Here is a 12,807-nt window from a genome sequence, read left to right on the forward strand (position 1 = left end):
TTATTAAATCGTACTGAATTTGGTATTAGTAAAGGAAGGAGTAAAGGAAATTCTGATATTCGATATAGATGCCACTGTTATTATTTGAGATTGAAATATGGAGATTTGTTTGAAAATGTGTATTTTAACTCTACGAAAAGTACTAAATTAAACTAAATTTGATATTCGGTGGAAGAATGTATTAAGTTTTTGATTAAAAAATGTTGTCGGACAAAACAAAGTGTGCAGTTTGAATACTACAAAGGTCTGACACGAACTGTTGCAACGAATCTAAAATGTTAAGGTGTACTTTTCGGTGACAAAGAAGCGGTCACTTGCTAAAATTATACTAGAATCCTTAGCACTAAGTCATGAGGTCTTATTTTACTTTGACCTACAATTTCTCAAAATAGTTTTTATACCCTCCACCATACTATGGAGGGTGGACGATTAGCCATGTCCGTCTGTCTGTCTGTTGTAATCACGCTATCTTTTGAACAAAAATATTTTGCCAGTAGGCAGGTTAAGTTCGTAAATGGGCCATGTAGGTCTAAGTTATCATATAGCCCCCATATAACGGTACCTCCCAATATTCGGTATTTTGATGATTTTAGCGACATTATTCACCGGAATCGTTTCGAATTTGGCATTTGGAATTCGTTATGGATACTACAGCCTAAGGCAGAAAATTATCTGTGCAGGACCACGTCTTCGTATAGCCCCCAAATAACGTTACCCCCCGATATTCGGTATTTGGATGATGTTCGCGACATCATCTGACGGAATCGTTCCAAATTTGGTATTTGAAGTTCGTAATAGATAGTGCAGCATATAATAGAAAATGAGCCATGTAGCTCCACGTCTTCGTATAGTCCCCATATAACGGTACCACCCGATATTCGGTATTTTGATGATGTTAGCGACATTATTTACCGGAATTGTTCCAAATTTGGTATTTGAAGTTCGTAATAGATTGTACAGCATAAAATAGAAAATGAGCCATGTAGGTCCACGTCTTTGTATAGCCCCCATATACCGTACCCCCCGATATTCGGTATTTTGATGATGTTAGCGACATTATTTACCGGAATTGTTCCAAATTTGGTATTTGAAGTTCGTAATAGATTGTGCAGCATAAAATAGAAAATGAGCCATGTAGGTCCACGTCTTTGTATAGCCCCCATATACCGTACCCCCCGATATTCGGTATTTTGATGATGTTAGCGACATTATTTACCGGAATTGTTCCAAATTTGGTATTTGAAGTTCGTAATAGATTGTGCAGCATAAAATAGAAAATGAGCCATGTAGGTCCACCTCTTTGTATAGCCCCCATATACCGTACCCCCCGATATTCGGTATTTTGATAATTTTAGCGACATTATTTACCGGAATTGTTTCAAATTTCGCACACGAAGTTCGTAATAGATACTTCATCCCATGCCAGAAAATTGTCTGTGCAGGTTCACGTCTTCGTATAGCCCCCATATAACGGTACCCCCCATATTCGGTATTTTGAAGATTTTAGCTACATTATAAACAGATTTTTCTTCAAGTTTCGCATTTAAATATTGTAATAACTTATGACAAATGTTGCCTATGAAGGTCCACGTCGTCGTATAGGCATTCGGTATTTTTAAGATTTTAACAGAATTTTTAATGGATTTTATTTTTTTTTTTTTGGAAATTGCCAAATGGCCAGATGGTGGAGGGTATTCGAAGTTCGGCCCGGCCGAACTTACAGCTTTTTTACTTGTTCAATTTTGAAATGTTTCAAAAGTAATTATTATCAATATAGTAACGAGATAATTCAATTCGAATGCATGTCGATTACTCTTCGACAATATCAATTATAAGCAATGGAAATTTAAGGACTTTGGAGGATATTTTATAGTAATATGTAGATAAAAACTAAAAAGTAATAATTTTGAGAAAATACTCTCTGATTTTATTAATCCTTCTGCATGTCCTTTATTTATACTTCATGTCTTCCAATATACTATAAATCCTTTTTGTTTTGCAAAATTCCTGTCTGTTACTTGTGCGACTAAATGTTTCTACACTTTCAAATCACTTGATATTCCGACATGCTTGCATTTAGTTGATTGTCATGGGAATTTCGAAATAAACTCTAACCAGAGCCGGCACTTTAGCCAACGAATGAATGACAACGACAAGACAGCCACACAGCGGTGGCAATAGAAGTCAGATCTGTTAACATTTTAAATCTCAGACCACGAAACGAAAAAAATGGTCAACAACAAAACGTTACCACAAAATTTGAAAAGGCGAAGGAAAAACCAAAACGTATCACACTGACCACAGTTTGTAATTGCAGTGACCACAAACGAAATGGATGGCAAAAAAAAACGCCAGCAAATACTCGGACCACAAAACAAAAAAGGTGCCTACTCTACTCCATGTAAGTGACAAGTAAGTCCAGTAGTTGCTTAAAAAAAAGACGACTATGACGTCGACGCTACCAACTAATGTGCGGTGGTAGCTACTTGGGATCCATAATTGTATGAAAGTGAGACTTGATGACAGTTATGATGTCCAATGACAATGATCACGTAGCCCCACATTAACGGCCAATTTTTTTTTTCTTTCGAAATAGTCCAATACGCTGATGATATGTTAGCATGTAATACCAACGAATGTAATGACAATTGAAATTATCGTCATTATCATTCCTGGCAGTTTGTTAAGGAGATGTTTTGGAGTGAATGTATTTTGGGCAAGTAGCCTTATGTGTCCTTTAAAAACAGTCTGAAAAAACAAAACAAAAACTGTAGCTTCATAAGATCGAAATACAATCTCAAAAAATTATTCTCTGGATAATTTTTTCTCGTTCTTTTTTTCCCAAAGGAACTTCATCATCGTTCATCTAGTACCCTTGTTCATTTTAGATCATCGACTCTTTTACCTTAATTGCTCCCTTTAGATCTATCATCAATTATATCAATAATAAACCAATCGACGCGGAATTTAGCATCGAGTTATTTAGTTTGGGCTGCTTTCGAACAACATTTAGCGGGTAATATTGACTCAAACTTTTATGCAAGAAAATACGAAAATCTCCACTGCGAATATTTTAAATCCAGTCAAATCACAAATACATTAAAAGCAAAATAGGTACAATATATATGTGAAAGAAATATGTCTTATTTATTTTGCTTATAAGTCAAGAACCGCGATTTTCACAATTCCCATCGATTTGGAATGGTCTCTTGCCAGAAAAGAATAAAATCTATGAAAATCGCGGAAGAATATACCAATAACAAGTAAAAAAGGTGTAAGTTCGGCCGGGCCGAACTTAAATACCCTCCACCATTTGGTACAAATTTGACAATTTCCAAAAAAAAAAAAATAAATAAAATCCGTTAAAAATTCTGTTAAAATCTTAAAAATACCAAATGCTTATACGACGACGTGGACCTGAAGTATCCATTACGAACTTCACATGCGAAATTTGAAACAATCCCGGTAAATAATGTCGCTAAAATCATCAAAATACTGAATATCGGGGGGTACGGTATATGGGGGCTATACGAAGACGTGGGCCTACATAGTCCATTTTCTGTTTTATGCTGCAGTATCTATTACGAACTTCAAATACCAAATTTGGAACGATTCCGTTAAATAATGCCGCTAAAATAATCAAAATACTGAATATCGGGGGGTACCGTTATATGGGGGCTATATGAAGACGTGGACCTACATGGCTCATTTTTTGACTTAGGATGTGGTATCCATTACGAACTTCAAATACCACATTTGAAACGATTCCGGTAAACAATGTCGCTAATATCGGGGGGTACCGTTATATGGAGGCTACACGAAGACGTGGACCTACATAGATTATTTTCTGTCTTAGGCTGTAGTCTCCATTACGAACTTCAAATGACAAGTTTGAAACAATTCCGGTGAATAATGTCGCTAAAATTATCAAAATACCGAATATCGGGAGGTACCGTTATATGGGGGCTATATGATAACTTGGACCTACATGGCCCATTTACGAACTTAACCTGCCTACTGGCAAAATATACATGTGTGCAAAATTTTAGCCTTCTATCTCAATTTGTTCGAAAGATAGCGTGATTACTACAGACAGACAGACGGACAGACAGACAGCCAGACAGACAGACACACAGACAGACGGACATGGCTAAATCGTCTTAGAATTTTACGCTGATCAAGAATATATATACTTTGTTGGGTCTGACATGAGTATTTCGAGGAGTTACAACGGGGTGACAAAATTAATATACCCTCCATAGTATGGAGGGTCATATTTTTTATCGCATGCGATTTTTTCAATTTTGCTAACAATTTTGAATTTTAAATTTTCTAAATTTTGGAGGGTATTATATGTATACATGTCGCAATTATCTTCCGATCCTCACGAAATTTTGCATGGGTTAGGGTCAGAAGCCTAAAGCCTATTGTTTTCAAGATGTGCATTTAGGGGTTCAAATGGACAAAAAAAAATAATTTTTTTTTTTATTTTATTACTCAAAAATTATAAGATGTTTGGAAGTGATGGGAAGGAAAAAGTAATACTGCCATGGTTCCAAAAAACTTAATACCTACGGTATAGCATACATCAGGGTTTGGAAATTTGGTGTTTATTAATGGTATATGGACCGTTATTAGTATAAGGCATTTTGTAACAAAATCTGCAGACATCTACGACAAATTACAAATTAAACATGTTTAGGACATTTTACAATGTAAAAGCAGTAAAGAATGTCTTAAAGTCGGGCGGGCCGACTTTCTGAAACCCTACACCTCTTTGCATATTTAGAAGATAAATTTGTGATAACTAAATAATACCAATTATGATTATAGTTATAATTTAAAGTCCAAAGGAACTAATATATAAGAAGAATATCCGACTCTGAATCTTTCTACTAAATTTGCGGGCATTTGCGCCTTTCCGATTCGGGGTTTTATTACCCATTTGATGCACAATTAACATAAAATCGGATAAAAATATATATATGAGAGCTATATCCAAATCTCAACCGATCTCGGTATAATTTGGCAAAGTGTACTTCTGCGATGAATTTGATATATTATATCGTTGTTACAGAGAGCATATTACGGATGTGGAAAACAAATATAAAAAATCGGATGAACAATATATATAGGAGCTACAACCATATCCGAATCGATTTCGATCAAATTTGGCATACTTATTTTCAGGCTTAATTTAATATTAATATTACACGTTTGGTGCACAATAAAAGGCAAATCGGATGATTGGAAAACATGACTGTGCCCAAATCCTAAAGAGAGATTACAATAAGAACGGCTCAATGTAACCTCTGATGAACTGAAAAAAAAAAATATTTCCTTAATGCCAAAGCGATACAGAAGCATTGCCTCCTCTGTCAAACCCAATATCGGCAGACATTTTATTGTTAAAGTATAATTATTTGATTTTTAGATATTTAATTCGACCTTTATTATATATTGTTACAATTGTAAATTTAATAAAAAACGAGCTCGAGGTCTTTGTTGTTGTTTAATTATTTATTATTTTCGATATTTCGTCCTCCAACGGATCAATTAAAATCAAAAATAGACACTATGGACAAATCGGATTTAATATACAAATCCTACAATACGTTACAAAAACTATTTACTCAATTAAAACCAAAAATAGACACAATGGACAAATCGAATTTAATATACAAAATAAAATGAAAAATGCCAAAAATATTACATCCGGACAACAAAAAACAAATGAAAAACTCGGTTATCCGGACACAAATCAGACATAAAAAACAGATCATCAATCAAAACACAGAAAACAGCACTTTCTACCCACTGTGCCACCGAAAAACAACATCCAGAATTAGAGAGAGTGAGAGTGCTACAGTGCGAGAACAATTACCAAAAACGACTTATGTTGGAAACTCTACACATAATGAATACTCCAACATCACAACGAATAAACTACAGAACAGACACAGAGAATTTAGCACACAGTTACAGACATCTGATTAGAAAAATAAACAAAATACAATAAGAAGAGAATGCTGGAGTGACAAAACAGATGGCAACAACACAAGGTCGGCGTCGAAGCTTGGCGATATTTTGTAAAATTTGTTATATGTTTAAACAGTATTGTTCCTGATGATGTCTTCCGTTGGAGGACGAAATATCGAAAATAATAAATAATTAAACAACAAAAACAATCTATCAAAATCGGTTCAGTTTTGGATATAGCCCCTAAATATATATATCTTCAAGTGATTTCGGGTTAATTGTGCAGCAAATGACAAATATCCGTCCAAATTACCTGAATTTTGGCACATCAGACCGAATTTAGTCTAGAAGCAAGTACATTAAATTTGAAAATCGGTTCACATATAGCTTTTGCTCTCATATATATGTTTCATCCGATTTGGTCGCTAAGTCCCTCACATTCGTAACATACATTTGACAAGAATGATATTTAGTACCAGATATCTTATAGAGCTCGAAAATACATTTGCCAAATTTCAACGAGATCGGCAAAGATTTGAATATAGCTGTCTTACATATATCACTCATTCGATATCAGGTTTTTTTGTGCAAATAATGGCTAATATCAGCCCAAGTGGAGTGAATTTCGTGAAGTGATATCATGCACTCTATATCAATGTTATTTGGTATAAAATATAAAAATGTATCCGTCAAATTTAGAATTTTATATGCCTTCCATATATTAGTTCCCTCCTGTTGGGCTCTCCTGAATTAACTCTCAAAAATTCTACGGTTGTAGTACTTCTATGGTTATAGTTGTTCTGAATGCAGTAAAATCCAATATAATATAGCTCTGATTGAATCTATTCTCTTTTAAATAGATAACTTTTAAAATAAGTTTTTAAAAATTAACAACTTTGAAACTCACTGTTAATGACCGACAATAGCTTTAGAAACTCACCTCACTTACTCACTCACAATTATAAAATTCCAATTGTGGCTAATTTTTCGACCTCTTGTTTTCTGGTCAAAGCTTGAAATAATAAACAAAAAATCTACCAACAAACAAATGTTACATTAAGATGAGATCCTTGCATAATTGTGGTTCATTAGAGCTAACCGAAAAAGAAAATTGTCTAACAACTTTCTTCGATTTAAAGTAGATATTTTTTTTTCGGCTTAAGCGATCAACCACAAAAAATATTTCTGTTTCGTTTTTTTTGTTTTTTGGTTAAGTTTCAAACATGCCTCTAATAGTTTTCGATTGCATTAAAATTATTGCATTTGTTTTTGTTTTGGTTTCCACTTGAAATTGCACTGCAGCCGATTGGTGCTGCAGTAGTGCTTCTGGAAACTGGAAAATAATTTGCAATTATCATTAAAATTTTTTTAAACATTTTATCGTTGTCATTTTGGGATAATGACGACAGTTGGTGGTTAAATAAATGCGACTACTGTGAGGAATTGCATTTGAAAAAAAAAAAAAAAAACAAAAAAACAAAAAATGAAATAATAATTATTTGGAATTTTTCGCCAGCATTTTGTTTGCAGTGGCCAGAGGGGGCAGGGGAAAGAAATTCATTATTTTTTTTTTTTTTTTGAAAAATCATAATAGGCGATTTCTTATTATTTATTTTAAAAATATTATTTTTTTAATTACATTCATACGTTATATAGTTTTGCTATTTTATACCTTGAGTTTGTCATTCCATTTGTAACACTTCAAAGTACATGGAGATCACTCTAGCTTCCAAACGAGTAGAAGTAGGCTGATAACATTTTACTCAAATGTGTGTTTGGTCTGCAGGACTTTTGGTATTTAAAATGGGTTTTATAGGTCCAAGTTTAGCTCTAGCCCCGATATAACAGTACCTCCCTTTATTCCATATTTTGATGATTTTAGCGATATTTATGGGTTTTATAGGTCCAAGTTTAGCTCTAGCCCCGATATAACAGTACCTCCCTTTATTCCATATTTTGATGATTTTAGCGATATTTATCGCCGGAATTGTTTCAAATTTCGAAATTATAGTTCGTAATGGGTACTACACCCTATGACAGAAAATTGTCTGCGCAGATCCACGTCTTCGAATATAGTAATAACTATGACAAAAGATGCCTATGCAGGTCCACGTCGTCGTATAGAAAGGGTGATTTTACTTAAATAAGGAGAATTTTCAATTTTGGAACAAACATCAGCCAGAACCATTGCAAAAACTACCAATGCCGCCAGAAAAAGCCACAGGTTGGTGCGGTTTATGAAGTGGTGGCATTATTGGATCGTACTTCTTCAAAGATGTTGTGAATCATATCGTAACTGTCAAAAGTCTGCGTTATCGTGAGATATCCAACTTTTTTCCAAAATACAAGGGCTTAATAGCCTAATTTCGCCCATAAATACCCAGGAAGCTCATAAAAAGCTAAATAACCATCCGATTCCATTCCAGACTTGGTACATGTCAATATTTCCATCAACACAAGATCTGTTATAAAAATGGTAAAGATCGGATCATTTCTTTTGTTACCTGCCCCATATAGAGTTGAAGATTTTAAAAAACCAAACTCTCAAAGAAAGCGAATTTAGCATCCAACTCTCCTCAAATTTCACACATACAAACATTGTTTCTAATACAAGATCATATATATGTCTGCGAAATCCTTCTGATACCTCACCGGCAAAGGGTCACAATTTTCAATACTATTATCTGTCATAACTTGCAAAACAAGTCAGCGATTCTTTACAACTTGCTGTATCTAAGTATTTTTCTCAAGCAGAAACCTGAGATTAATATTCAATTTATGGTTTCGCATAAAATTGTATATGTTAATGTTCGATTTTGTTATAATTTTGCCAACACCAATACAGGGTTGCCCATATTCGACGGACCCATCAGGCAACGCCATAACTTTTGACAGAGATGTCACATCGCTTAATGGCATACCGCGTTTGAAGCGTCAGTCCAAGCAGATTTTTACCATGAACCAATACACGCCACGCAAGCGCTCTGAAATAGTTGAAATTTACAAGAAGTCAATTGTGAAAACTCAACGTGCTTTTAAAACATTAAAAAATGTGAGAAGTGCGCCTTCTAAGAACACCATTAAGCGTTTATACGAAAAATTTTCGACTGGTAAGGCTCTTTCTAATCCAAAGAGGCCATATTAAAGTCGAGCAAGGCGATCGGCCTAGAATACGGCTGCCGTACGAGCCAGTGTTGAGAGGTCCCCAAGAACATACCAAAAACGCCATTCTCAGCAGTTGGGCATGGCTCGGTCCACTTTACAACGGATTATTCGCATTGATTTGCATTTGTTCCCGTACAAAATTCAATTGACGCAAAGAATGTTGCCTGCGGACAAGCCTCGTCGATTGGAATGGGCCCAAAGAGTCATCGAAATGGCCGAAGATGACAATTCTTGAACAAAATTATCATGTCCGATGAAGCCCATTTCACATTGAATGGGACCGTAAATAAGCAAAATTGCCCGTTTTTACGCCATTGAAAATCCTCAGGAGATTCAAGAAGTGCCTCTTCATGACGAAAAAGTCACAGTTTGGTGCGGCGTTAGTGCGAAAACGGTCATTGGGCCGTTTTTCTTCCAAAATGAAAATGGCCATGCTGTTACCATCAATCAGGAGCGTTATCGCGACATGATGACCAATTTTGTGATGCCAATTATTCGTCGCAAGCGTATGAGGCAGTTCTGGTTTCAACAAGACGGCGCTTCACCGCACACAAGTCGCATAACAATCGATTTTCTGAAGAATTTGTTTTCGGGCCGTTTGATGTCGAAAAGTGGTGATTTGGACTGGCCACCGCGTTCGCCCGATTTGACGCCGCCTGACTTCTTCTTAACAAGCCAAAGACCGTAGAAAAGCTCAAGGACAACATTCGTGAAGAAATAGCCGCTATTCCGGCCGAAATGTTGGCAAAAACGATGGAAAATGCAGCAAAAAGGGCACAATACGTCATCAACGCCAGAGGCGGCCATTTGAGAGATATCATATTCAAAAACTGATGTAAACAAATCAGCTTGGAACAAATTAAATGATTAACATTGCCAACCGCCAAATTGTTATTTTTTTTTGATTTAAAAAAAAAAAAAAACATGGGTCCGTCGAATATGGGTAACCCTGCATTGTTATCTGTATTAGATGAAGTATGAGTTCCGTATTTTAATAAAAGTGAGCAAAAAATCATTTAGGTGTACCAAAAAAGATAAGCCAAGATTTGCTTAAATATTGGAAAGTAAATCGTCATCGTCAGTGTCTTGAATTCAAAATTAAAATATCTTTCAATAATTATTCTTTATTGAATATTATTAAACTTGTAGAGGTATTTTCAGTAAAAAATTAAAAAAAAATATTTCAATCTATTTCATGTCTTTGCTTTCATTATTTTTTGATTTCTTAATGGTTATCACAGGCAAAAATTTTAAATGTAAACACTCTATTCGATTCTTTTAATAATGTAAATCTGTGCTCGGAAAGAATGCAAAACGTAGAATCCAATTGCGTATGCATAGGTATGCTTTGAAATACTCCTCCATTAAATTCCCACAAAACACATCAATCTCGTTGGGTATTAGTGAAAGTATTTGCAAACAAATTTTCAGCAATTTCGAATTAGTATTCCGTGGTTGTGTGGTCTAAAAACATAAATTTTAGTTGTATGATTTCTATACTCCTTCAGAAAAAAAAACCCATCATCGTCATCAAATCAATTTCGGTGTAGTTATTGTCATTTGGACATATTTTTGATTGATATTGATTTGACACTGACAATAATTGTGGCTATTTTTCAAAATCTGTTTTTATTTTTGTCGCTGATTTGGCCATAATCATTGTCATCATAATTTTGAGAGAGTGTTTTGAGTTTAGTCTGTCAGTTTTTTGCCAATCTAACTTCAAACAGTTCGACTGTCATAAAAATATGTATTTTTTCATTGTTTCGTATTGTTGTAATGATTATTTAATTTTTTTTCTATGGCTTATATTTTACATATATACAGTCGTTTTTTTTTTATTGATTATGTATGTATGTGTCCCTCATCGTCATCATCATAATCATCGTTGTCGCTGTCGTTTCATACCTGTTACATCTTGTTGTGACGGTCCATTGCTCTCTACATGCGGCTGGACTATTTGTATGCTTGATTGTTGTTGTTGTTGCTGGTGCTGTAGCTGCTGTTGTTGCGACAACTTTACTTGTTGTACTGTGTCAGCCTGTTGAGTTGGCTGCTGTTGCGCCTGGATCGGTGTCTGTTGCTTCTGTTGTGTGGTCTCCGCTCCACCTGCAATATTATGGGCCAGCACTGATGTTAAGCCGCCACTGCACACCAAAATGAGACACAAAAGCCACAACCATTGTATCGTAACAAAATTCAATTTGTTGCGATCGGTAATCATTGCTGTCAGGGGATCTGGATTGGTAATAGAAGACGAAGTAGACGACGAAAAAAGAAGAAAAAAAAAATTGAGACAATATTAAATTAGTTTATGAAACTCGAAATGGAATTTTAATATCAGACAAATTACGATAGAAATGAATAATTTTGAATGAATATCTGGAGTAGGAAAATATAATGGTAATGTTTGTGTCTTAAGTGTTTCGTTTTGACTGTAAATGTTCAAAAGACTTAGTATCAAAAGGAGAAATATATAATTTGCCAGATGGCTTATACGATGGTATTATACGAATGTGATGAGATTAACAACAATAAAATACATCGGGAAACAAAGCTTGGTGAGCTTTAGCCCCCTAAAAACTATCAAACGGCCTTTGTCGCATAAATATCGGTGGAGGTCTGATCCATGGCAACGATATCGTCAGAGACTTAGTATCAGAATCTATGTAGGGAAAATAAATTGTCATTGCCCTAAGATTCTAAAATGTCAGGCAAGGGACCATTTGTCCAGTATGCATTTAGCTAACTTCATTTCGCTGACCGGTTTACCTGCCCACCTGAAATTGGGAACTAGCTCTATTTGTCATCAGAAATGAGAGGATAAAAATGCTTCGGTCAAAGGCAACAAACAAATTTCAATCGCGTTTGGCATCCGACCTATAACTGCTTCGTAAAACCTGATAAACTTAAAGAGGAAAATAAAGGTATAGCTCGGTAAAGTAGCAAGCACAGATTTAGTTCCATATATCTGTACATCAGACCAATAGCTCTAACGGTTCTTCAATAAATTGCTTTTATTAATCCTTAGATTCTTAAAATTGTGGCTTAAAAATCGCTGAGAAAATATTAATAAAAAATCACGCTTAAAGGTCGGGTGACTTTTTAGACACTGTACTCTAAAAACTATGTTCGGACCCAGAGAATAATTCATCATTTTATAAGTATTGCTCTGACGACCCTTTATTTATAGCTCTAAAGACCCCATAAATTCAGATTACGTCTCTGACTCTGTTCTTTAAACGGACGATAAGGGATGTTTCAATAATCCACGTTTATAGCTCAGGAGGTCTTTAGAAATCCAATGGAAAAACGGATCCTTTAATAATCCACAACTTTTATCTCTGAATCTCATTAGAAAAGCTACAAATGCATTTAGAACATTTGTTCCAAATGTCCTTATAAAAGTCCACGGAAACACATCTGGCGGTCCATACATCACTGAAGGTCCTTTGAAAACCCCACTATTATGGGCGTAAAGATCATTATAGTTCTGAATATTCTTAAGAAATCTATTCCGAAGGTCATTAGAAAAGTCGACGATTGTGCACCTGTAGATTCTTATAGCCTTGAAGGTCGTTAAGAAAATCCAGTATTACTGATCTAAAGGTCCTTAGAGCTCCGAAGCCTCCTAGAAAAGTTCCTTCTGAATTTTCTTAGCAA

The 12,807-nt window shown here is 35.0% G+C and overlaps 1 protein-coding gene across 1 annotated transcript in view; it reads right to left on the reverse strand.

The window, feature by feature from the left end:
- Positions 1–12,807, reverse strand: part of LOC101897322 (mucin-2) — a 62,356-nt gene that overhangs the window by 20,244 nt on the left and 29,305 nt on the right. The window contains exon 3 of the mRNA XM_059124753.1: positions 11,053–11,382. Within this exon, the coding sequence (XP_058980736.1) occupies positions 11,053–11,368 (316 nt within the window). The 5' untranslated portion in view covers positions 11,369–11,382. The remainder of the gene's footprint in view (positions 1–11,052; positions 11,383–12,807) is intronic.

Source organism: Musca domestica, unplaced genomic scaffold, assembly GCF_030504385.1.
Source record: "Musca domestica strain aabys unplaced genomic scaffold, Musca_domestica.polishedcontigs.V.1.1 3, whole genome shotgun sequence".
Classification (NCBI taxonomy): domain Eukaryota; kingdom Metazoa; phylum Arthropoda; class Insecta; order Diptera; family Muscidae; genus Musca; species Musca domestica.